Source organism: Pleuronectes platessa, chromosome 13 (genome assembly GCF_947347685.1).
Source record: "Pleuronectes platessa chromosome 13, fPlePla1.1, whole genome shotgun sequence".
In the NCBI taxonomy this organism is placed as follows: domain Eukaryota; kingdom Metazoa; phylum Chordata; class Actinopteri; order Pleuronectiformes; family Pleuronectidae; genus Pleuronectes; species Pleuronectes platessa.
Genome location: NC_070638.1, coordinates 11,840,711 through 11,867,793, shown reverse-complemented (window position 1 = coordinate 11,867,793; position 27,083 = coordinate 11,840,711). Strand labels below are relative to the sequence as shown.

General features: G+C 44.0%; 1 protein-coding gene across 2 annotated transcripts; it reads right to left on the bottom strand.

Annotated features, from left to right (window-relative positions):
• Nucleotides 1-604: 604 nt before the first annotated feature.
• On the bottom strand, nucleotides 605-23,649 carry fgf12a (fibroblast growth factor 12a). Of its 2 annotated transcripts, XM_053437767.1 has the most exons (6): nucleotides 23,454-23,649; nucleotides 22,070-22,117; nucleotides 19,068-19,178; nucleotides 14,509-14,612; nucleotides 4,366-4,564; nucleotides 605-3,362 (listed from the first exon to the last, which is right to left on the bottom strand). In XM_053437767.1, exons 1-6 carry the CDS (start codon nucleotides 23,647-23,649, stop codon nucleotides 3,247-3,249), a joined length of 774 nt encoding a protein of 257 aa, XP_053293742.1. In that variant the 3' UTR covers nucleotides 605-3,246. The 2 variants fall into 2 exon arrangements, with proteins under 2 accessions (XP_053293742.1, XP_053293743.1); XM_053437768.1 differs by lacking the exon at nucleotides 22,070-22,117.
• Nucleotides 23,650-27,083: the final 3,434 nt, after the last annotated feature.

Here is a 27,083-nt window from a genome sequence, read left to right as displayed (position 1 = left end):
ACTTCTTTCTTTCTTTATCTCATCATGAGTAACTACACATTTGTGTCCCTATAGATTGCAGTGCTGCTCACAGCTCAGCTGTTTACTGTAACTAAAGAAAACAGCACAATAAAAAAGACAAGAGAACAAAGTACCCCTCCTCCAACTCTGCTGTTCTCTGGGCTGCAGCCATCGCGCAGGAGAGAGAACATTTGCCACGTCCTGAAAGTCAGGGGAGCCTTCCTCCTCCTCCTCTTCCTCCTCCTCATTCTCCTTGCAGACGGCATGGAAGGTCTGTTTCCATGACAACGGGAGAATTAAGGGCGAAGGCGCGCCATCCCCAAAATGACAACGGATTTAGGGGCCGGCGAGACGATAACTCAGCCCCGGTGAATTGACATTGGATTTTCTGAATCTGACTGAAGCGCATTAAAAAGTCCCAACACTGATGGATTTAGTTCCTCTGCTTATCCTGCTGTTTATCTTGTTGATGCAAGGAGAGACGCAAATAAAGAGGATCAAATACACACACTCAGTCAGGCACGATCAACGACACTGAATCAATCACCGCGTGCATGTGAACGTTTTTGATAACATAGTTTTTATTCTTAAACAATCACTAACTTCATTCAGATTTTTATTATCAATGCATATTTTTTATTTCATCTCACAATTCATAATGCATATATGAGCGTGTTCCGATGCAGTGAAATCCTCTGCAAACATAAAAGTAACAAATGATACTTGATACCACATACAACCGAAACCTTCGCTCACCCTGTCATACGTCGATGAACCCACCAAAAGTGCTCTGCGTTACTGCTCAACTGTTTTCACCGCCTTTCTTTTTCTCATCTCCTCCTCAAGTCCTCTCGTTCAACAGTTGACACCGAGTACATCCAATTTCATGCATTGCTTTGAGTCCAAATGTATCTCATTTGCGCCAATATAAACCTCTATAAAAAACATTCTGATATATGCTGGTCTTGCCTGTCGACTTTCAGAGTCAAATATACTGTGTGTATCTCCGTGATGCTGTAGGTGCTGTGGAAGTTGAACTAATCTACCGTTAGCTCTTGCAGGTTATTTGCACCAGTGATGGATCCGGGCCCAAGATGGAAGACTCTCCCAGATCCATGATGATATATCACTGCGCTTTGCTCTGTGCGGCTGAATGTGTGCTATTGAGTGTACCTACCACCAACCCAGCACAGCATTTCCAAACAGTAACAAGAGAGATATGGGAGCTCTCGCTGCAAATACTGATCAAAATGTTGCATTAAAAAGTTTTGTACCTACTCTCCCCAAATTTGGAACATTCTCCTCCCTGCTCTCACCTCAAAATCAAAGCTAACATCAACTTTTACAATCATGCAATGTTCATGCTTTGTCAGGCCTCCTCTTGTCCCTTTATCAAACTACCTAACCTGGCTAAGCTTAGCTGTACACCTTCTTTAAAATAACAAAAACACCATCGACCCCAATCCTGACCTCTTTAAACACCAGGCAGTGGCCAGGCTTTGTGCGATGGGTGCTGGAAGACAGGCTGTTAGCCTTTGCTCATTTCGCCCCATTCACAGATCTATAGGAGGACTTCCTGAGTTGGACGAACTAATCGGGGGATTAGGAATGAGTTATGAGAGTGTACACAGCTAGTGCGGTGTACTGGTCAATCCACCTACTCATACACAGACCTGACTTTCCACAATGGAGCAAATGGCTCCTTTCATGGGTCACAAAACCAGGACCATGTCCGAGAGAACAAACAGCTCTCACTGGGATGGAAACACACCCTTCCTCGAACCTGGTTAACTCCAGATATACTGGATCCTCAGTAAAGCACTCTGCTTCTGTTGTGACGGGAAAGTCTCTGTGATAGAGACATAACAACGACGATATCAACAGGTCAAGTCAGCGGATGATTGAACAGTCAGCCAGTCAGACCTGTGCTGAGGAACCTCTCACAATAAAAGTAACCGAAATCGCAGACATGTCTTGGAAAAACTTGTCAACACAAGTCTTGTCAAAACAGCTCCCATTCAAAAGACGCCCTCTTTATCAAGGATTATTTCACAATTTGTCCGTAGAGATCAAAAGCATGAATGCTGTCGTGTAGGTACACTTGAGGAGTTGTGGTTATAACCTAGATTATCAGTGGAAAGAAAAGGGTTCTGTGTTTCTTGAGGTGCAAATGTGATGTGACCTTTTTCTGGCCATGGCTCGTAGTGCTGATGCTGGTCTTTATCTTCCTCTCAGGTTTTGGAGAGAATAGTAGACGAGTGTGAACATCTCTTTATCTAAAACCTAGTAACCCTTGCAAAGTTTACTGAAATAGTTTAAAACACTTTTACCCTTGATTCAGACTTTTACCTCCTCAAACAACTTTCTTCATCAGTCTTCTCTGCCAACAATCACAGCGATGTGTTGTCGGCTTATTAGCGTATTATACTCAACCGCTTGCTATTATATTGCTTTTATCAGTCTTGTTCCGTCATGGCAGGACATCGCAGGGGAGTTCATGTCCGAGTATTTCAAACAGCCCCGTCTGTCCATTTAGTCTCATTTAGTCTAACGTACAGTACACACCTGAGTATTATATCCCACCCTTAGCGCTCTGTCTCAGTTCAACACAGAGAACTATCAAATACATTCAGTCTTACCCTCACACCAGAGCAGGTAGTGCGACAATACATTGGAGATCAAACTGTGAGAGAAAACAAAATAAAGGAGTAATAACAATCAAATCAAAACTTTCTCTGATCTCAAAAACAAAGGTATAACCTGATGATGATGTAGATATTACTGACAGCAATAACACCATAAAGCATATGAGAGTGCAATAGCATTTAGATTAAAAAAAAACTCACCTTATGAAAATTGAACATGTATTAAAGCTTGTTTTTCACAGCATAAATTGGAAATGATAGATATTTGTATTTGTGTGAAGAGAGACCACCATTCTTTGTTTATCACAGCTTTTTTCTTTTTTTGCATAAAATGTTGGTCAAGTCCTGATTGAAAATATTCTTTTTTTCATATATATATATATCCTCTGGTTTCATATTAATTCATCTAAAAGTATTTCACAGGCAAGAGTTCAGTTTTTTTTTGTCGTCTCGGGTGTACAGTAATACGTAGCTCCCGTCTTCAGAGGGGATGGTGGTATGTATCTTGGTGGGGGTGCGGCGAGTATTCCGATGACCCCCGCCACTTGAGTCAGGATGAGGCCACTCCCCCATCCCCGCTGGAAGCCCCTCCCCTTTGCTGCTATGTGGAATCCTGATTGACAGCTTTCCCTCCGTTCATGGTGGGAGTCCCTGAGCTCTTTCTGGAGCGGTGCTTGTCCTCTATCTCATGCAGTGACGGCTCCCTGTACATACAAACTGAGGTGGAGATGCCGGGGGAGGAGAGGGGAGGAGAGGAGAGGAGAGGAGAGGAGAGGAGAGGAGAGGGACAAAGAGAGGGAGGAGCTCAGAGAGGGGACAATGGAGATTGGAGAGATGGATGTGCAGACGGAGACAAGGTCAGGTGTGAGGCTGGAGGGACAATTATACCAGGCTGGGAGTGATAAGATGGGTATTTTGGACCAAGTCAGCACTTTTTTTCCACAATGCTTGACAAGTTCTCATGATAATATCTATCAAACGAAAAACACGTTAGAGGTTATATATCTTATACAGTGAGATCACAGTAGTATCATTGAAATAGTCTGAAGCTAGATAGCCATCTATTTTTAAAGTGCAACTTTCTAAATTTAATGATTAAATAGTTTATCCTTCTTGGTCAGAATATTTCCTGTGATGTAAAATGCACAGAGTTGTGTAAAACCACCACCTCAGGGCTCATTTATGACCAACATTAGATATGTGGATGGTGCCTCCTGTCCATATACTGCCATAATACTGTTCGTATTTGTGCACATCTTCTAAAAGCTTCTGGACAAAACAGAAAAAACGGAGCAGTACCACTAGAAATCATGGGGGGCAGTGTAGCCAATACTTCAAGCGAGAAGACCAAAGGCCATGAGGAGAAAATTTCAACGATGGCTTAACTTTATGAAAGGTCACAAATGCTTCACTCTGTGCTGCCCTCTAGTGGACGCATCGCTTAACAAGCGTGCTAGCATGCATGTTGACGGTTACATTTTTTTAAATGCACGTCTCTCTTTTTATAAGTAAAGGCAGCATAAATAATCTCTCATAATGTTGCTGTGATAGTTTATATACAGCAACTAAGTATTTAGTATTTTATACTATATAGGGCGGAAATCTTAATGTTAATGGTAGTAATAAAATGCGCAATTTATATTTAAGAAGGACAAAATATGCATTACGACAGGAGGGTTATTTTAAAATGATTAAACAACAAATAAAAAAATATTCATACCTTCAATGGGCCTGGGCACAAAGTGCGATGAGGGTTTAGTCTTCTTGACCCGATTGCCCTTCATGACTTGCCCCTCCTTGGTGAGGCCGAGGAACCAGGCTCGGCCCGACTCCTGCTGTCGGTACACCGTGGACGAGTAGATCACGTAGTAGTTCTCGAAAACAGACTCCTTGAACTTGCACTCCGGTGTGAACATTTCCTGAGAACAGATGGCCAGAGCAGTGGAGCGGAGGACACAGATGCGGACATTAAGGATCAGAGATATAAATCAGTGCGCACAGATAAAACCTAATTTGCATCCACATAAATATAAAAGACACATGGAGAGACAACCGGCAGCACGACAGTCAGAGGATTTTAGATAATGAAGTGTGTCTGGTTTACTCTGCCAATACTGGCTTTCATTAGTAAGCTTGTGTACATAGCCAAGTTCAGGAGACATACTGTATTCACTCATACTTACACTCACACACAAACACACACATACACACACACACATACACACACACACAAACACACATCCTCCCAAGTAATGAGAATGATAGACTAATTAAAATGACAATGACCAGTGGAAGATTTTTATCTCGGCTTCATTAACAAAGTCCGGGAGAAAGTCAAGGGGACCGAGAGGAAGTGGAGGCGAATGTCAGTAAAAAATGGAAAGATCCAGATACTGGAGACAGTGCTGTGACTGAGTGCAGAGCCAGATTAGGGCCATGACGATGCCAGAGAGGAAACAATGTTCCTAGTTCTCTCATTCATTACAGATCCAAGCTGCAGGAATGTTGGGTAATTTGTTAAATATGAGACACAGTGAATTCTAAATATGCAATCTCTTGCTCTCCCTGTAGTCTGAATATCTCCTGTCTGCAAAAGGTGAGAATAAAACCCCACTCCAGACAGGTTCAAGGTCTGTGAAATCATGTGCATCCACAATAGATGCAGGTGATGTGGAACAGCATGGCTCGGTGGATGATGGGTCGTCTCAGTTTAGGCAGACTTTGCATTATAAGTGTGAGTGTGTGCCTGTGTGAGTTTTGGTGTTGGTGCCGTATTTCATTCATTGATACCTGCTGCAGGATTCTGTGCCCTTTTAAGGTTGTTCGCTTGACTGACAGCCCAATTCTGCTTCCCGCTGGAGGTGACTGTTTACGTGTTTGGGTGTGTGTGTGTGGTTGTGTGTGTGTGTGTGTGTGTGTGTGTGTGTGTGTGTGTGTATGTGTGTGTGTGTGTGAGAGAGAGAGAGAGACAGAGGGTGTGGGAGAGTCTTTGAAAGAGTGAAGGATAAAGAGTGGAGGAGAGGCGGAGACAAATTTTCGGTAAAAGGATGGGGTTCCCATTTCACAAAACACATAGTTATCTGTTGTAGCTTTGTAGACTGTGTTTATTTGTTTAACCAGGTTTTTGCATATCAGTATTTATATGTTTTCTGCCTGCCCTGCATTACAATAGAGATGAACTGAAAGTGAAAATGCCGTTCTAGGATATAAAGCACTTCTTACTGAAGAAATATGACCCTGAGACGCCTGCGGATTATCCAAAGTAAGAGTGACACTGACTCTGAAAAAAAGACTCTGCCAGTTGTCAAAACTATGATCGTTACAAGCAAACTTTAATTCAAATAAATCTCATCAGAAACCTGGGCAGACTGAACCTAATCTCCATCCACAAGTTGAGATAACACTGAACGTAACTGAGAAAATACGTCTTTCTGTAATTTTGGATCAACTGACAAAGTTGCTCTGTTTACAGGATCCACCTCATATAATTAAAATATGTGGCGTGTTCTCTGCATTGTTTTGGAGCAACAAAGCTGGAAGGAAATTATTAACATTTTGTCACATTACTCATACAAACAGATGAGCGCACCCAGCAGACACATTAATTTGGGCATGAGCATACCTGGCAAATCAAAAATCCTTTGTTCACTTTCCTTTTGGCTCAGTTTTGTTCTCCACCAACTTAAAACCACCACCACAGAGACAAAATATCTGGCTCCTTAATGCTGAAGTTTGCCAAGTGGTTGCTTTGTTTTTCTGCCATTTGGTTCTGGGTTGGTAGCTTGGAGATACTATCTGAGATTTATCAGAGATTTTGTGCTGAAAACCGCTTCTAGCTGATGGGATCACTGAGAACGAATCACAACAGCACTGAAAGACTCTAAATTAATGCATTGGGAGAAAGCTTTGAAGAGCAGAGGGGAACTGCTGAGTCAGGTGATGAACCTCTGAGGTTTGTATAAAAGTTAGTAAGTTCTGCAAAAAAAAACCTTTTTTTGTGTGTGTGTGTGTGTGTGTGCGTGTGTGTGTCTGTGTCTTTGCTGTACGCTGGGCCATATCTCGGAAAATGAGTCATTATGTGTGTGACTGCTCATTTATAAGACACAGCGGGGCACAGCAGCCTTTGTAAAGGACTCGAGGAAGGTAAGGTCACATGGTCGGCGGCGAGGAAATGTCTCGCTGGTCAGGGAGGGGAGAGGCTTCACGGTGAAGTGGTTATCTGGGCCGGCTGACACCCTGTCAAAGAGCAGACAACTCTCCCTCCGTCAGGGCAGCGGGGGTCACATCGATGCGTTTGGGTGTGAACATATGTGTTTGTGCGTTAGGGGGGAGCGGGTGATAGATACAAACCAGCAGGCTTCTTTCTAGCTTCATCTGTTGGGAGCCGAAATCAGGCCGAGCACACGCACACACACACCCACACAAAGACATTAGTGCTCTCTGCTATCCTACCCTTCACAACCAGCCACTTCGCTTTGCTGACACACTGTAGAATCCCCTCTAAATGTGTCCACAAGGACAACACGCTGTTCCCGTCTGTGACAAGGCCCGGAGCGGTATAGAAAGCACCCAGGCCGTGGCTTGGAAATGATAGGGGTGGAATGTAAGTGACTTTGAAGTCTTTGACAAAGGGCCTTGTTTGCGGGTGACTGAGAGGAAATATGAGGTGAACGAGACGGGGCAAGAGTTTTTCCTGATTAATGGGCTCTGCCTAATGGACACGCTAAAACCACAGAACCAAGCTGGGAAGGAAATGGACTAAAATACCAATTGGTTAACTGGGCACTTATTTACACAGAGTCAATGCAGCGCACGTGTTTAAAAATGCACGCCAACAGGTTTGCCCTATCACTTCCTCGGCCAGGAATACATAATCAACTAAAATTGTCCCTGCTGCAAAAAAACAGGGAAGATTTAGGGAAAAAAGTGGTGCCACATTTCAGACTGCACTTAGTGATGGTAAACTGATTACAAGGACACTTATTTATATTCTGTGGGGATGTAACGGATAAAGGCAGAGGACTTGTTAGTGAAGCTGGGCACATGAGACTGCTGCCATTAGGGGTCCCAGCGGGGAGCTAAAGATAAATAAACACAGAGGTCAACCTGAGACCTGCTGAATACCCCCCCACCGGAGGTGGAGGTAGAATATAGGCCTATAAAATATTTCAGCAATTTTAACACAAAGCACTTTCCAAGAATTTTTATATTTTTATTAAAAGAATGTCACCTTAACTTACAACTACTTCTACTTATTTCAAATATGTGATTCCACAGGCACAGATCTTATGCAGGTCTGGTGCAGAAATGCAAATGTGCAGTGAATGCAGTTCATAAAACATTAAGGAGATAAGACAAACCAGAAGAGATGCAAGCAGTTTCAAGTACATGAGGTGCTAGCTACGCGTGTGATGGTAACTGCCAGTTAGTTCGACAAACGACAATGTCTGTCAGAGGGAGGCTATACAGGAGGCTATTCCACGGTTAAATAGCTATGGTGCTTATGCCCAAAGCACCGGATAAAGCTGGAGAACATGGGCTACGATAGTCAATGTAAACATGGATGTAAACAATGCAGGGTTTCCAAGAAGTGACTTCACTTCGCGTTTAACACGTTCATCCATGCAACAATAGTTGCTACAAATGTTAATGCAAGACAATGGATGTAAGCTGTGTTTGTTTGAAAAAAGTACAAAACGGCTTTCTGTGGCCCTCACAGTAATACAACACGACTGTAATAAACATGACACGGAAGTTAAGTTAGGAGCTTTCTTGTGTTTTTCGCGGCATGGCTTTGACAAGTGGGCCGTTGGGAGGCGGTGGGATTAAAGCATATTTTCCAGGCTTATACCATAAATTATTAAATTGTGTAATATTACTGTTATAATTGGCTGCCAGGACTGTAGGGTCACCTAAACAATGTTCTCTCTCGAGTTATTATGAGATTTATCTTATGTTATTTATAATGGTGTCTGTGGATTAATGATGTGTTAGTCCTTGGAGTCCATTGCAGCATAATGTCAAACACAACAATAATAAAAAAAGGACACTGTATAACTGAGGAGCCTTTTTTTTTTATTCTGGATGTACTGACGTTATATGTACGCTATAAAATATGTTGCATGTTCTCTGGTGTTTTGGCGCAACAAGCTGGAGGAAAAATAAACATTACTTCACCTGACACTACCTGTTAGCAAACACATCAGCACACCCAGCGGACACATTCGTTTGAAGACATGTCTGCGGCTCCATTTTGTTCTCTGCCAACTCTGAACCACAGAGACGTATATTCAGCACCTTTCTTGGATGTGTCAGAGCTTTTATGCTGAGGAGAGCTGCTGGCTGATAAGATCACAGAGCCCAAATCACACCAGCACAGTTATAAGCAGTAAAGGTGCTCGAGGTTCACCAAACTGCTGAGATTTATTTTCGAGTCAGCCATTATTCGTAACAGCCGGTTACATGTGGCTCAGTCGGCTACAAGGTGTTTTAACGCTGGAGTCCGTTGCCACCCAATGTCAAACACCACGATAAAAAACAAAACAGCATATTTAAACAGATATGAGTGAGTTGATGTTTGTGGGCTGTGGGCTTAAAGAAGGTGGCGTACAAAGTGAATGAAGCATTACGCAAGAGAGCAATATGTAATGGATATAAAACTGGGTTGCCAAAAGAACTGGGTTGAACGCATTCTGAATCCAAATCAGTTTCTCGGCTCCACCCTAAAGGGCAGGCAGCTCTGCAGCTCTGCATTAAGCAGCCCTGCTTGCTGTGGATAGGCGTCCTGTGACTCTGGATAAAGATGAGGATGTGGGGAGGACGTATGACACTGAGACACGGGTTTATCAGAGAGATCTGGACTCGCTGAGAAGAATCCCTGCCCTGCCACCGAACTCCCATGGAGCTCATTGTTATTCTGGGAGAGATTCAGGTCGGGGATTGTCTAGACATTACTTAAACTGAAAAACTCTTGTTCTCGCTTTTTCTATCCGCCCCTCGCTGTTTATCCTACTCGCTTTATCTTTTTCCTCTGTCTCACTCTGTAACTCAATCACTCTGAAACAAGGGGCTGCTCCGTCCTTTAAAAACGTCCCGTAGAGATGACGTCGGTGGCCAGTGGCTTAATTCAAACCCCAACACAAACCAATGCCCACATAATAAAATACATTTTCGAGATTAGTTCTACAAATTGTCTTCCTCCTCTCCTTTTTCTTTTCCCATTCTCTGCAGTGAGCATTGTCCCTATCTGCCATTATGACTGTCAGCACAAACAAACCCCTGTTCAATGTTGATGCACCCGAGGGCCAACGCAGTTAGTTTAATAATCTATAAGTGTATTGACTGATGATTCACCAACAAATTCAGATAATTGATTCATTATTCAGGTCAGTTATTGAGCAGAAATGCAAAACATCCGCTGTTACAATGTCATTCAAATAGGCCCCTTTCACAATTGTATACACTAAATAATTAAGTGATGAACTGAAACATTTATATCTTAACATGTGAAAATAAAAAAAGTAATTATCAGTGTGGCCACTGAATGGGAAAGATTTTGAAATTGCACTAAACTGCATTACCATTGGCATGCATTAATACTAATAAAGTTCTATTTAATTTTTCCATAAATTCCACAAATGCATCACCTCTGCACCGAATAGCAACTTGTGGGGTTGTTAACAATTTTTTTCTAAGCTCAGGTCATCCAAGATCTTCAGCAAATGGTGATGACTGACCTCGACAAGATGGGTCTGTTATGTGGCACAGCATCAGAAAAGACCGGGATGGACCCCTGATATGTCCTGATGCATCCAAAACACACACACACACACACACACACAGCATGTGACTTTCTGAGAGTCAACTCACAAATCTCCATTATTACTATCTGAAGCCCTGACCTTCCACACCAACTGTCACTCACTCATCCCTCAGGGCCCTCATTGAAGATTTAACTTTCACACATTATTATCTTATCTGAGACACAAATAATGAACAGATAAAGTATGTGTTTGTGAGGAGAAAGAGACAGATAGATAGAGAGACAAATAGACAGATAGAGAGACAGATAGACAGACAGATAAAAAGAGAGAGAGAGAGAGAGAGAGAGAGAGTGAGAGAGACAGACAGACAGACAGACAGACAGACAGACAGACAGACAGACAGACAACAGACAGGCAGGCAGATAGATAGATAGATAGATAGATAGATAGATAGATAGATAGATAGATAGATAGATAGATAGATAGATAGATAGATACATAGAGAAACCAGAGAGACAGAACAGTGGTTGCTGCTGTGCACTAAACTAGGTCATATTGAGAAATGTTATAAATAATGGAAGGGAACTCTTCATTGTAGATGCTCAGCCCCCACGCACTCCATCACTAAACACTACACACAAGCGTTATCACCCCGCTCACCCACTGTGAGGTCTGCACTCCAGGCTCGAAAAGGTAACGATAAACTGACCAGCAGAAAATGACTGTAAGCATCTCCGCATTTAGAATAAGGCGTTTGAGCGAGCGGCTTCAGAAAGCAGCAACACAACATCGTCTCATCTCCGTCACAGTGAAGGTAAAGCTTGTCACATTCCCTCATCTGACAAGACGGTGTAAAGAAGCAGGGAGCGGGAAAATGACAAAAAAGGGAGGGAGAGTAAGGGAAGTATAGGAGGATAACCCACAGTAATTATCTCCCAAGAGGATGTGAGGGGCGTGGGGTGTGTTGGGGGGCGGTGGTGGATTCCGCAGATGTTAGGAAAACAAAACAAGTTTAAACAAACAAGCAAGAAAGAAACTTTATAGTTTGGAGAGGCAGAAAAGTAATGGAGACCTTGAATGAAAGAGAGCGGGAAAGAAGGGGGGGGGGGGGGGACCGCAGGATAAATGATAATAAAGTTAATATGAGTAAGTATGAGGAATGGAAGTGAAGGCTTCGTATTACAGCTGTGATTGTACCACAGCAGCTTTCATGAATAAATAATTAACGGAAATGTTCTCCCTTACCGTCCTCCTGAAACACTTCATCTGAATTGATAAATTAAACAGGTAAATAACAAGGTTTAGAGAGAGAAGCCAAGAGCATCTGTGCTTTCATCCAAAGGTCTGCGTCTTAAATTGGCCTCTTTACGAGCGCTCTGTGGCTCTGCAAGCTAAAAAGTCTGCCACCCACACATACGCTTACCAACGCATGCTAATTCCCCCCGCTTCAGGACTGAGAAACCGGACGTCCCCCATATGGCCAGAGAGCGCATCCGCTTTACTGCTTTTTTTAATAGGGGGTTTTTACACCCCAACATCTCCTGACAAATTCCCACTGCAATAGAGAGGTTACAAGTTTGTTCCTGCGCCCGTAAAAAAGGCGATTAAAAAGACAAACTTAACGCTGCCTGTTTGACACAGAGAGACTGAATCATTTGTAATTAATAATAAGCACGTACTCTGATGCCAATGATGATTTCATCAAGGGTGTTCGGTGTGTGTGTGTGTGTGTGTGTCTGTGTGTGTATACTGTATGTCTTTCTATAGTTATGAGGGACAATTTTGGTTAAATACCATCCTTGTTCAGGATTGTTTAAGGGTTAATACTTGGTTTTACGGTTAGGGTCAGGGTTAGGCATTTAGCTGTTATGGTTAAGGTTAGAGTTAGGGGCTACGGAATGCATTATGTAAATGAGTTTCCTCACAACTGTTGAGAGACGTGCATGTGTGTGTTTGTGTGTGTGTGTGTGTGTGTGTGTGCATCAATATCTATAGTTCTGAGTGTCAACTTTGGTTTAATTCCATCATTGTGAGGACATTTTGACTGGACCTCACAAACTCAATGGGCTGTTTGGTTTTACGGTTAGGGTCAGGGTTAGGCATTTAGCTGTTATGGTTAAGGTTAGAGTTAGGGGCTACGGAATGCATTATGTAAATGAGTTTCCTCACAACTGTTGAGAGACGTGCATGTGTGTGTTTGTGTGTGTGTGTGTGTGTGTGTGTGCATCAATATCTATAGTTCTGAGTGTCAACTTTGGTTTAATTCCATCATTGTGAGGACATTTTGACTGGACCTCACAAACTCAATGGGCTGTTTGGTATTACGGTTAGGGTTACAATCAGGTCTAGATTAGGGTTAGGCATTTAGTTGTGATCAAAGTTAGGGTAAGGGGCTAGGGAATGCATTATGTCAATGAGTGTCCTCATAACTATAGAGAGATGTGTGTGTGTGTGTGTGTGTGTGTGTGTGTGCGTGTGTGTGTGTGTGTGTGTGTGTGTGTGTGTGTGTGTGTTTGTGCGTGTGTGTGTGTGTGTGTGTGTGTGTGTGTGTGTATGTGTGTGTGTGTATGTGTGTGTTTGTGAGTATGGAGAGTCATGCAGAGTGCCCCAACTCAGTCAGTTTAATACATTAAAAGATTGCTGTCTGGGCTCAACTAAACTTTAATTAGACACAGATAGGTGGGCGAAGGGTTATTATGAGCCTCATTGTAATCTTGTGAATTCTGCTCTTGTTTCTACCTTTAGTTCTGAATGAGTGGGTCGACCTGGATGAGTCACAGCGGCCTGTGCATCCACTGTACGTCCTCCTGTGAACCTGTGAGTGCTCATACATCTGCCGAGGCACCGAGCTGAGCTCCCGTTGCACTGAATTTAATCGACTCCGCAATTACTCAAGTGGGCATTTTAAAAAATACATCATGTGCTGCTATTCATCTGGCCCGCTTCTAAATGTTCTCCTGTCTCTGCTGCGGTAAAGCACCTCACTTAACAATAAATCCACGGTGGAATACGTCAGACGCTGGCCTCGCTCTGTCCTTCATTTTATAAAAAAAAAAAAGTCAATTTCGGCTCTTGCACGTCGTTCACCGGGACCGTCTGCCGATCAGACCGAGATTTAACGCAGCCCTCCCCTCTTCTTCCCCCAGTAGCTATATCTTCAGCTAGATTAGGAACAGTGAGACTGGAGGTTATGTAACTATGCCAACTAGGGATATCTTCCTGTCTCTGTATCTCTGTCTGTCCCCACCCCAGTTCTCGAGCTCGTTCTCTCTCTCTCTCTCACACACACGCACTCACACACTCCTGCCCTCTGCAACTCATTTCGACAAAACGTGCTCAAGAACCATGACTTCATCCTCGATGCAAAAGCTGCAGCTCCACACCTGACATCCGTGACTGCGTCCACCCCCACCCGTGCATCGGCAGCCCACAGCCTGTGTGCTCTCTCTAACTTCCTCTGCTAATAAAACATCCACCATCACAATATTTACTCCCCCGCTGAGCCTTGATTTGTCTTTTCATTTCTCCAAGCCATGTGCTAGACTCTGATGAACATTTGGCCAACATTAAAAAAAAGATTAATTCAAATTAATTCCTGAACCAAGACTGCCTTGATATAATAAGGGATTTTTGGGTGTGTGGTTTGCTTTCATGACAGCAGGAATCCTGGATAGATGTCAGGATGAAAGTGGAACAGAGAAGCACCATTCACATCAACAGATCGTGGAATTCACTGGGATTTCTGTTTATAATGAAATATAACATAATGAGCCTCCATCAGTAGCCAGTAGAAGAAGTGGGAGCATTTTATTTTATTCTTTTTAATGGGCTGAGCCACAGAACTTGATGCCAAATTAAATGTAAAACATGTGCAGTGGTGCTTCAACCACAAAGGGGAGAATAAGTGCTCTGCAGCACATCTGAAGAGCTCTTGAATAGAGCCGAGATGAAAGGGTTGGGAAGGGCTGAGTCTTTGCTGCAGTGGGATATTAGAAGAGACAACAAACAGAAACAAAACACAACACGTGTAAGTGAGCTAACACGCACGCTGGCAACACAAACACACACAAACACACACATGTACGGGTTGTGTATCTTACCGAGCTGTAGAGCATGCCCTCGCCATTCATGCCGATGTATAAGCCACTCTTCAGGCCCTGGATGGCCACCACTCTCAGACCCACGGGAATGAGATTAAACAGGGCTGCAGAGAGGACAGGCGCAAAGAGAGAGGGAGACAAAAGACAGATATCAGACAGAAAGGACAGAATAGGACATTTGAGATTTCACGAAAGACTCTGATCTCTGTTGTTTCGCTTTCTGTCTGCACTAAAGTGAACAGTAAAGGTCATGGACAATGGAAACACTGAGGCTCCTGAGTCTAACAGTGATGTATCCATCATAAGTCCGAAATCCAAAACTTTTCAGGTACTTGAAATGTTGTTTGATACAATTTGGAAAAGCAATGTGGTAATTTCATTGAAATTGTCCTCAGAGCAAAGTAACACTGATTTGCATTCATGTGACTTTGTGGGCAACAACTCTTTGAACAGATGTAATTGCGATCGCCACCATATCGAAGGAATTGAGGCTGAACAGCAACAGGGACAAATGTCTAAACTTGTTGTGCTGAGTATGCCCACAACTGAAACTCTTAATTATGGCAAATTAAATACTTCATGTTTCAACAATTATCCAGGTGAAATGATTAATTCTGAAAATGTCCACAGGGACATCCAGCTCTAAATGGCTCCGTACTTGCGGATATGAGTTAGTGTCATCTCTCTAGGTGGGTTCCGCCGACTCTGCCGACTGGACTGTGACTTTTAATGGGCTTTGGTTCTGGTGAGGGTGTGAGGTCACTTTACATTCTGCAGGCTGCCTGTATTGTTGGCATGATTGTTCTTGTGAGTGAGGATGGGGACTATCGGACAAAGCTGGAGAGACAAGAGGAGATGTGCCAACATGGGTCCGTCCTCCAAGCAGATTCAATTTCACTCAATAAATATCGACACACTGCTTTCGCCTGCCAATGGTCTCTATCTGCCCTCAGGCCACTGGTGCGGGTGATACACACCGACCCCTGTTGCAGTTAGGTATACCCTTGAGGGCTGGATGATTGGGGATATGGCTCCATTTCCCCCTGAAATCTTGTTTTCTCAGGCTCGGGCGCTGTCTCTGATTGTTTCCCCATCTCATCTGTGGTAACGCTCCCTTTCCCCATAGGTCCGTTCCCTTGCTCATTTTCTTTTTCTCCGCTTTTCATGGCTGCTGCCTTTGTGTCTATACTGTGCACAGTTCTGTCACGTATCACTACAACCAAGCAGTGTTCTGCGCCAGAGCCCATTCACCTATCAAAATATAGCTTTCTCTGAGATTTCCTATTTGAAGTAGGGCCCAGAATAGGACTGTCAATGATGCCCCAATTTGAAAAGTGGGAAGAATAACGACAACACATAGTAAGACACTATTTATCTCTGCTCCAAAACATGCAAAGCTGACAGGAGCTGTCTTTCTTCTTAATGTCTGGCTTTTCTCTATTTGCTGTTCCACAAGTTGATCGATTCCATAATTCCAGCTGTTTGTACCTGGTGGCTCTTCTGAAGGTACAGTAATTGCTCTTTCCTCCTAATAACCTCAGAAAAGAGAACGTCCGGGCCGGTGCGGGGGACAGAGAATTCCAAGGGGATCTACTATCGTCAAAGGGCCTCACAAAATAGGTTTAAACAACCCAACAAAGCAAAAATCTTTGAAACAGCAAGTCTTCCGGTGGAGCAATAATAATAAAGGAAGCGCATTTGATGTGAGGAATACTGGTGCAGCAGGAAATAAACCTTGCAGAAAAGGTTTAGTTAAAAAAAAAAACACTGAGCCAAGGGCACATCTCCAAATCCAGAAGGAGGTAGGTGCGTTACTTACATACTGTTTTTAATTTTACTTTCCCCATAGTTCTCTGCAAGAGTTGATTATGCATTTGGAATGAACGCCTGGGTCTTCAAACAATAAAATTAAATAGTAACCTTCCATCATCCCATCCATCAAACCCGGAGCACCAGATACAGATGGAAGGGGGCGCCTGATACCGCAGGTGACTCATATCCAGCACCGTCTTTCTAGAGCCTCAGAAAGTGCAGGTAATTACTGAAGGCGATCAACTGATGACAATTAAATTAATAACTGCGCAAATTGGAACAAGGGGCGTTAATTAATTGAATGTTGCTCCGTGACGCTTGCATTGAGTTAAGTGTAGCCCTGCCAGTCAGCGATGCTTAAATCAGTTTTATGTGTAATACAGTAACAACCTGCTCTATTCTGTCACTCCTCACAATTTACTGAGTATTTTGGGTGGAAAAGGTTTCTAATAATGTCACTAATAAGATTGTAGCTGTTTGTCTGTCTGTCTGTAGATCTCATGTTTCGAGAACCGCTCACTTTATCGGCTACACACGGGCCGTGTCTACTTGTAAGGGCCCAAGGAGGTGCAGTGACAATTTTGGTGCGAATTGGACAAGAGATATGTTCGAAATGAATAAACGTTTAAGTCACAGGCAACCAGCTCCCTGGAGCAACAGCAGTTGGGACTCATAAGTGACACCCAACTGCTACGCGAACAGATTCTCCAGTTTGCAGTTCTGCACTCGGAGTCAACATCCTGTGAACTTTGAACAAGTGAACAGCTCTTTGTGCAGCCGCGGTGGTGCAGCTTCAGGGTTCTGTGGACTTATCTCCTTGGCTCAATTACTGCAGGTCTCTTTTATATTTTTCTGATACTGTCACTGATGACATCATTGAGGTTGCACTCCCAATGTTTCAGGCACTCAACTAGTTTAATTAAAGCAGAAGGTGAGTTGTTTGTAATACAGCCGTTCAGTTGTGTCCTTGTCTCGGAGCTTGGTGTCATTCGGTGCAGAACTATAGTAAATTATAAAAACATGAAGTTGGCTGGCTCAGGTCGCTCCTTGTATGGACGGGGGCATCCTCCTTCTCCTCAATCCCATCGCTTTTACTGAAACTCCCCCTGAAAATAAGTAACCGGATTCTGCAGGTCAAAGGGTGGTGTGGTTCAAGGGTGGGGGTAATCTATTATTCTAATAATGCTGCCAGGCAATCAATAGTTCAGCGCGAGACCTGAATACCAAATCTTCTTGCTCCATTTTTATCTCATCTAATCACACTCTCTTGTTCTTCTATTGTTTCGGCCTCTGCGTCTTTCTGCTAAAAACATTTCCAATCCGTCTCGCTGAGCCCTCTCCTCCCCTCTGCTTTCCCTCTGTCTCTTCTGTCGGACTGTCTGAGCTTGAGGCATCTCACACAGAGAATTATTCATCGGGTACAAACGGAGAAGGTGGTATTTTTAGTTTCCTCTGGCTGAATTATTCACTGCATTCCTCCATCCCTGGGCCAGCGGGGCTGCTTAAGAAGAGGATTACCTTGAGGTGGGGAAACCCTTGTATACAACATAAACCTCATCAGCCAAAACCTTAATAGGACACAATGGAGGTCAAAAAAACGGCACAGGGATTCAATGCATTACATGGATGTGATCATTGTTCCCCGCTCTCTCCATTCCTTTTTTTCTTTGTTCTGGAGACTCTGATGCTCTGATTAGTTCTCTCACAGAATCTGTCTCCTCATAAAATATAAAACGGTGAGTGACAGGGAGAGACGTTTCTTTGACTGCATGACTGCTATGGTCCGGCAGTTTTGGCTACGGCTTCCTTAAAGATTGCATTTTTTTTTTTTTAAGATAGGCCATGATTGATTTCCTGCCTTGCTTCACTCCAGACTGCGAGAGTTTTCATTATCGCTTTGACGACCACTCTCTCCTGACATACGCCCATCAACAACAACTGGTTTTCATGTTATAAAATGCGATGTTATACAAAGGAGTCAAAACAAAATTTCCTTGTTTCTGGTCCTATGGGGAGGGAGAGGGTGTGAGCGCTTTAGGCGACAGTACCCTGGAGAGTATTTATCCACTGCTAGTCCACTATGGAAATTCGATCGGTGGTGAAATATTGCAAAGAAGTAGCTCAGGGAGGAATCTTTGTGACAAGGACTGATGCTGTGCGGCTACACTTGTTACAGGTGATGGGTTTTTCCAGGAAGAAAAACTGTTGTGATGATAACTCACTCTTCAGAGCGGAATTAATCAAAACAATGTGACACTTGTGACTAACATTTGTGACATAGATGGAAATGGTTAAAAGCTGGGACGATGGTATCAGCATTTATTCTACGTAGGAATAAAAATGCTTAAATGTTTTAATGCAAGATGCCCCATAAATATTTAATGCACTGTGAAAGGTAAACTGTTCAGATGACGGGCCAAGAATATCTAAAGCATTTGAGTAGGTTTTGACACATTTATATCCACGCATGCCATTGCATAATGAGATACAGAAAGAAGGCAGGCTGCCTTGTGGAATCTGTTTAAGTAGTTCCCTTTAAAAACTGTAGATAATCCCAATCAGTTGGGGCTTCTTAAACTAATTTTGGAGCGCTTTAGGCTGTTAAAATGGCACCAGTGATATAAGAATTAAAAAAGATAAAGCACAGCATATAAAATGTGTTAATATGCCGCATTATATAACCAACTGACTCATTGCCATTAAATGTTTTATGCTGGAAGCGTCTGCTTCCGCGACGATCCACTCACTGTGGTCGCTGTTCTCGTCCTTGCTGCCGTCGATGGTTCCATCCGGCTTCATCTGCAGGTAGAAGCCCTGCTGGCTGAACAGTCGTGTCACGATGCCTTTCAGCTGCGGCTCTGAATGACACACACACACAGACACACGCACACAAACACACAAACCGCCGGCCGAGCCACGGCCCCATCCCCACAGAATAACAGTCTGATAATCGTGACAATAACACAGGAATGAGTAAACACCTCTGCCTGCAGCTGCTTACTCAGTGTTTGCTTACTCATATAAGTTTCTATCAAACCATTTCAAAAGCTGAAATCATCACAAAGAAATGCTTTGCAAACAGAAAATGATCAGTATTTTGATAATTGACATAAGACACCTTGGCTGAAATATAACGCGCCTCTCAAAACACCCAAGGACTCCTTAGGATGGAGTGTACCACCAAAGAAATAAAAACATTTTATTATGTTACTAAAGACTTATTCACCCTTTGAGTAACGTGATGCATTAAACAACCTTCACATGTGTGTAATCCTGCCATATATTGAATTGAATTTATTATTACTTAATTATTTGTATAAATATTTGTTTTTATAATTTAACCATAATAATTAAACTCTCAATTATAATGAACCATTCTTAAAAAGGTATTATTATACCTGTGGCACAATCCGACACATTGTCATGACACATCGGTTGCATCACATATTCCCAAAAAAGGCTAAATGGCTGTTTGACGTGAAGGCCCTTACAATGGGAACCCCATGACAGGAAATCAATGAGAAGGTTGTCACTTTCTCATAAGGTCTGACTGGATCTGGTGCAGAAAAATTTGTCTGCATTATTTAGAAAACCTTTAAAATAAAAAATAGATAAATCACATTGTAATGCACACTGACATGCCAATGGTTTCTTTATTTGGTATGAAGCAACGGTACATTTAGGGGTTATCCTGATTGATATTCAGTTTGTTCTTCATTTAAGAGATTTTACTGGCCAAAGGCTTTTACACAGAAGAATTCCAGTGGGAGGGATTCTTGACCAGAAAGAAGTTGACCTAAACTTTTTGCAGGTTTTTCTCCATCACAGTTTCCCTGAACCAAGCTCCAACTTTGAGGCTGTGACATCTGGCGCCCGGCCAGAAGCTGCTCGAAGGGAAGCAGATAGAAATGAGGATTAGCTCAGGGCAAAGGCTGCCTCTTGGCCTCGGGCTACGCCAAGAAAAAAGAGATAGCTGTGTAGAAAAAAATGTGTTTATCTGAGAGAAAATGCGTGTGTGGTCTCCTTGGTGTGTCTCGTGTCCAGCAGGTTCTTTAAAAAAATGTTTGAAAAGCAAAGTCAAATGGCTCTATTAACATTAACTGGCATTGGGTTGTGATTTTTGATGACTAAATACTTGAGTCATTTCGATTGCAAATATAAAACGAAAAGCTAAGAAAGAGTGTGTGCCCTACGTATGTGTGTGTGTGTGTTGTTGTGCTGAATATTATTTATCCTTTGTTTACTCTGCCAGACAAGAGAAACAAATTATGCATTTTGTCCGTGGAAATGCAGTCTTTGAAGGTACACGGCATGTTCTTACAGATAATACACAGTGTGTGATTGTACTAAAGGCATAGGAGCGAGTGTGACTGTCCTCCAAGGTCATAACCAGACGTGGAGGTCGTGCATTTCAGTGCCGGCACAAAACCCCCAAATAAATATTTTCAAACTTGGTATCTGGAGAGAGAGGAGTGTTCCATATCCAAATCTGCTTTCAACTGTGACAGTAGTCTCTGCTTGAGATTTCTCGCACAAAGCGTCTATGTGCAATATAAAGAAACGTGTCCCACATAAAGACTTGGCTTAGTAGTGACTGCTGTTAAATGTACGTCGTCCTGACCATCAGTCCCCCAACTCACCTACTCTTGGTGGGGCCATCAATCCCTGGGACGGGCCCTTCATCATGCATCACAGGCAGGGTGAGGAGGATTTGTGTGTGGGTGTATGCATGTGTGTGTGCGTGTGCTTTTGTGTGTGTTTGTGAAAGCACACGAGAGCGTGCACACCAGTAAATCACATGTGGTAACTACACTCCCATAAATTAGGGCTCCATCGTGGACTTGAGCAATCGCTGACGGCTCATCAGCCCCAATCATTTAGCAGAGTGTTTGTGTGTTCTGTGTGTGTGTGTGTGCATGTGTGTGTGTGTGTTTTGGTGTGTTTGTGAGTAGGTATGTATGTGTGTGTGTGTGGGTATAAATAGGCTTCACCCAAGACCCTACAACATATGCATGTGTGCGTGGACAATGTCCCCCAGTTGCAACATAGAGATCATCTTCCTGTGTGTGTACAGGTCAATAACTTTACTTCATACCAATACAGAAGGACAAACACATTTAGGAATGTCGACAAATGGCATCATGACCATGAAATGGTGTCACCTGTTCTTATATAGTGTTTGACACGGAGAAGCACATCATATCCAGAAACACTGATGGACAATAAGAACCTCTACTAGATTTACACAACAGTACTTGACACATATTTACAGACATAGAACGAGTAGCGGGGGTAACGACTGACCCGACATTGACTGACAAAGAGAATGAGGGAACAAAATGAGGGGAGGCAGAGACGGAGAGAAAGAGGGACAGAGGAGCAGCGAGACAACTGGCTACAGGAGAGCTAGGAAATTAAGCTTCAAAAGAAACGAAAGCCACACAGAAGGAGGGATGACAGAGAGAAAGGAGAAACAAATCAGCGAGAGAGAGAGAGAGAGAGAGAGAGAGAGAGAGAGGGTCGTCGGCTGTCGGACAGGTGTTGAAGCCCCCAAGCCCTTCCCTCCCTCTCTGTCCCATCCCGTCCCTAGGCCAACCACCCACCCACCCAACCTACCAACCACCACCCCCACCCCCACCCCCACCCCTTCTCCCTGGCCGAGGGGGAGTCGGACATGGTCGCGAGATGGGGTGGAGACGAGAAGAGGAGGAGAAACACAGCACACACGGATGGAGGCTGAGCTACTGACCTAGCCTGCAGCCCTTATGGGACACCTGTGGAGGTTTCGAGGGTGCATCTTACGAGGGGTGGGAGGAAGGGGTGGGGGGGGGGGGGTAGAAGGAAAAACAACAAGGCTTTTAAACAGGCAGAATTCATAAAGTCTCTCCAGTGTATCGGCTCTTTATATGCACATATAACGGCAAACGAAGGCATCAGGTGGAAATAGAAAGGGCGATCAGTTAAAGGACATATACAGCATGTGTCTGTGTCACAGCTGTCCGACCTCCAGTCAGGTTTAGTATTGGCCCTGTCAGGTGACTGGAAGTTACCTACCTGCCCGTCAGTGTTGAGGCCTGACTGTTGTCTGTCTACGATTATATCATGGCACTTTTGGGACTGACATCGTTTGTCTGTCTGATGAGGCTGCACGAAAACAGGGTTTTAATCCCGTCTGTCTGGCCTGCGCATCTGTCCCTGATGTCCCCCCCCCCCCAATGTCTGTCTGTCTAACTCCTCATCCTTCTGTCTGGTGGGGGAGATGCTGAGAGGCTGTCGTCCATCACACAACAGAACTCTCTGGATGTGCACATGGATGGGTGACATGCACCCCTGTCGTGTTAACATGTGCACCAGTGGAATAAAAGAGGGAGGGAAAGGCTTTACAAGCGGATTTAGTGAGTGTGTAGCTTCTACGTGAGCCTATCGATACAGCCGGAGTAGCTCTTAATCACTGAGGCTGTGCCCCCCCTTCACTGCAGCAAGACTCCCTCTCTGCAATAAACATTTACCATTAAAACATTTAATCTCAAAAGAGCCTTGGTGCACTGCGGTGCAACTTATCTCCCCTCTGTACTTCAATCTGCATTAATATTGAATTAGAATTTCTGAGTGTGTATTCAAGTGCTGTGTGTGTGTGTGTGTGTGTGTGTGTGTGTGTGTGTGTGTTTTCAGATGGTGTGCATACATGGGACAAAGATTAAGTGTATACATTTGAAGGCTCATAAAGCTGTTGGAGCAGAAACCTGCCCAAGCCTTGACCGGAATACAGTGGCATCAATTCTGTTGATGGCTGATTTGATTATTGTGATAAGAGCAGCATTAAAGTAAATATCGGGGTCACGTCACAGTATATATATATATATATAATCAGGGTTTAGGGGGGCTGCGTCTTTGTGGGTCGACAGACAACAGGAGGACCCAATGGAACAGGTGGATCTGCTTTTTACGCACCGCGGAGAAAAATCGAGCTGCTCGTGGAGCTCTGGACTGCAGTATGCCTCTGCTGCTCTACAGAGGGGCGGGGTGGGAGTATGGGGGGGGGGGGACCGCTTCCATCCATATACGCACACATAACACACATCAGTGGGGTAAAAAAAAAAGAGAAAAAAGAAACAAGAATCGACAGCACTGACCTGCTCGCCGCCGCACGGGTCTTTTTTTGCCACTGCAGAAGCGGACTTTGCTGAAGACCCCCAGGAAATGCTTGTCGCACAGAGAGCGGGGGTCTTTGCTCGGGCTGGGGCGACGCTTCGAAGTGGAGACCCGGTCGCTGTTCGACTCCCGCGCCTGGCGTTTCTGACGGATCAGGGAGCTGGCGATCGCGGCCATCTCCCCGAACCGAGACTACAAAATACACGAGAAGTCTAGTCGACAGATGCAGCAGCTTCTTGCTGCAAAAAATGTAGCAATAAGGGGAGTTGTTTTTTGTCTGTGTTTCGGCCCCACGAGTGTCTCAACCAAATGTCATCCTGATCACAAAAGCCTCCGAGTTCCGTGCATCGTCTCGCTTCAGGTACTCTGCATCCTCCTGATGTGTAACCGTGGCGTGGATTTCAGCTGCTGCTGAGTTTTACGCACGACAGGGCTGCGAATCAAGCGCCAGCGATTTCAGATCTTATACGATACATAAAGCTGCAGGCGAGGCCACAGGGGCCGACATGTCAGCGCTGGAGAATATTCAACAGTGTCGACAAGTTGATGCAGCCGCGCGTCGTGGGAGAGCTTCAGGTACTCCAGGTGAACAGCGCCATAATCCTCATCTGCACACACAGCCTGTTCGCTGGCTCCCAGGCGCCTTTTCAATCACTCGCATCAACCTGAATCCACGCGTGCACGTCTGGAGAGAGGAACTTTTTCTCTCTTTTGATTATTAACTCCGCTGCGATGAATGGCACCGTCCGTGGATGCTGCTTTGGACGCAGGAGTCCAGATATCCGAGCCCAGTCTCCAGTCTTCCGTCGACGGCACCGAATGAAGAAAAAAAAATGGAAACGGGCAGCAGAGGGTCTACTCTGCAGGGATGCTGCAGAGATGTGATTCAGGCGCGCACTGAGCGATTCTCGCCTGGACAGCAACAATTAGTTAAGTCGGACGCGCACCAGAGTGCTTTTTGTTGTAACGCACAAATAATAAAGTAGCCTAGACACAGCTCCCCGTGCGTCCCCGAATGTGGATGCTGTCGGTGTGCTCCATCGCCGACAGCTTGAGCGAACTGTCGCGGTCCATAGTTCCCCTCTGCCCCTTTCTCTCTCTCTCTCTCTCTCTCTCTCTCTCTCTCTCTCTCTCTCTCTCTCTCTCTCTCTGTCTCTCTCTCTGTCTCTCTCTCTCTCTCCCCCCTTCTCCATCTCTCTCTCTCTCACAGTCTGTCTCTCTCTCTCTCTCCCCCCCTTCTCCATCTCTCTCTCTCTCTTTCTCCCTCTACAGTCTCTCTCTCTCTCTCTCTCTCTCTCTCTCTCTGTCTGTCTGTCTCTCTCTCTCCCCCCCTTCTCCATCTCTCTCTCTCTCTTTCTCCCTCTCAATCTCTCCCTCTCCAACTCTTTTAACGCAACCATACGTGATTGAGGTTTGTATTAGGAATTATCGGGGGGATGCACAGGAAAGGTAGATGATCTCTTAGCGGAGAGAGGATGTGGATATGGAAAACACATAACAGAGGAAAGGGGGTGAATAATGGGGGGGTCTTGGTGAAAGAGGGGAAAGAGTGGTTTTGAGGGGATGAGGTGCACAAATAAAGTGAATTACACTTTAAAATCCCAAAGTGAAAATAAGTTTCCAAAAAGAACAGTTCAGCAGCAAGAAGGATACAGTAAAAGCAGTTATCCTAATCAGCTTTGGCTGAGAGTATTCTGGCCCCTACAGCTTAAGGGAGATAAGCACACATTTTATTTTGTAGAACCCCTAGGCCACACATGAAGGACATATCAAACGTGACTAAAAGGATTACCTGCCACAGGTGTCAGCACACACAGTATGAACACAAATCACCAAGTGCAGACCCAACACATGGACAAATATGATTTAGGATTTTTATGCAAACGAAATCAACACCCACATGGCAAAGCGGACGATTACAAATAAGCTTATATCATCATAAAGTTCTTATCATTTATGCTTTTGTTGCTGCCTGTTGAGAAAACCAGCGTGTTTGTGTCACTGATCACATCTGAAGGCAAATGTTAGAAAACTGTTTGTTTTCACTGCAGCTGTAATGAGCACAGTGTTATAAGCCACAAGCAATACAATAGCAGTAAATGTTAATCAATGCAAAGATGCCCCCCAAAAATGTGGCCTGTGTGTACTAACATATGTCTGAGTTCCTGTGACCATGCCTCTGATTTACGCTATAATTGCACGAGCAGGGGATATATACACAAACACACACACACACACACACACAACACACAACACACACACATAAACACACGCACACACATACACACACAGTGGGAGGAAGGACACGTGAGGCTTCAGCAGCACAGTGATCATCTCTCCTCCCCATGATGAAACAGCATGAAACATTTAGTGGCTTTTTTCTTGACTCTGTTTGACATTCTGAATCCGGAGAGAGGTCGGAAAGGGGGGGAGAGAGAAAGAGAACAGAGGAAGGAAGATTTTAAGATACACTCCTCCCTCCACACATATAAGGGATGGAAGTCAATACCCTGGCTAGGCCCCCTGTGTACTTACACATGTTTATCTCTCGGTGTGTCAGTGAGAGAGAGAAAGAGAGAACGAGAGATATAGCAGAGCGCAAGTCACAAAACTGATGGATAGAGTCACCAATCAAAACCCACTTTGCATTTCTATTGCCAGCAAGTGGTGAAAGTGAACATATCGCTGCAGCATATAGAAATCAAAAGTAATCAATACCAACTTCAATAATAACATGCATCACTCCGGTGGATATGCAGAGTTATATGAATGAAAGGAATCAGCCAGTGGAGCTTTTTGATGGGATAGCCAGCATTCTTGGAAATGGGAGGGACACAGCCCAGACACAGGATGTCTCTGTCCTTCCTCGACAGCATTCCCTAATGAGGATCTGCTCGGCTTCCTCCCTCTACCTCAGACAATTGATGATCACTTTATTCCAGCAGAGATACGTCCATGAGCATTAAAACTCTGCTGCTATGTAATCCACTGCAGACAGTAGACTGCAATCATTTCAGTCAGTTAAAAAGATTAGGACTTGGAGGTGGTTGGCTGGTTCAATAAAATAAACTGTGCATCACCTGTATTATTTTTCTTTATGGTATAAAACTTCTTAGTATCGTGTGAAAATAACACAAATATGTGCTGATTGCACAGTTAGTGTGTAAGTTTGGTGTGAATTAAAAGAGTGACAGTGAATGAACCACAGCTAGTGATTCCTTTACAACTGCTGCCACCTTGTGGAGAAATAATTAACCACAAGTATTCACAGAGTTGATGTAAGTGTTTCCGCTGTATGAAGTCTGACAGTTCATTGTGTCCTTGAGCTACCTCACAGATTTGTTGACTCACAATAGCTGGAAGTACTTTTCATCATCTTGTGATGTAAATTGATGAACAGGCTGCTTTGCCAACCTGACAGGTGGCAAAGAGCAGAAATGTGAGAGAATAAAAGCGATGCCGTTGCTCGCAGCGCACACCACCACACTTCTACAATCACAGCTGACTGTTCAGAGTGCAACAGTCACACAATAATGCATAAAGCTTGAGTTGTATGAAATTCTTGGTTTTTTATTTTAGTTCATATTAATAAAAACAGCGAGTGTAAGCCA

Bases quoted from the DNA above. Each gene is read 5' to 3' on its own strand.
- fgf12a (XM_053437767.1), bottom strand. From the start codon at position 23,649: ATGGCCGCGATCGCCAGCTCCCTGATCCGTCAGAAACGCCAGGCGCGG. The intron at 14,613-19,067 runs GTGAGTGGATCG...TCCTCTCTGCAG, and splicing joins GGACGAGAACAGCGACCACA to CCCTGTTTAATCTCATTCCC. The intron at 3,363-4,365 runs GTATGAATATTT...TCTCCACCTCAG, and splicing joins TGTGCCCAGGCCCATTGAAG to TTTGTATGTACAGGGAGCCG.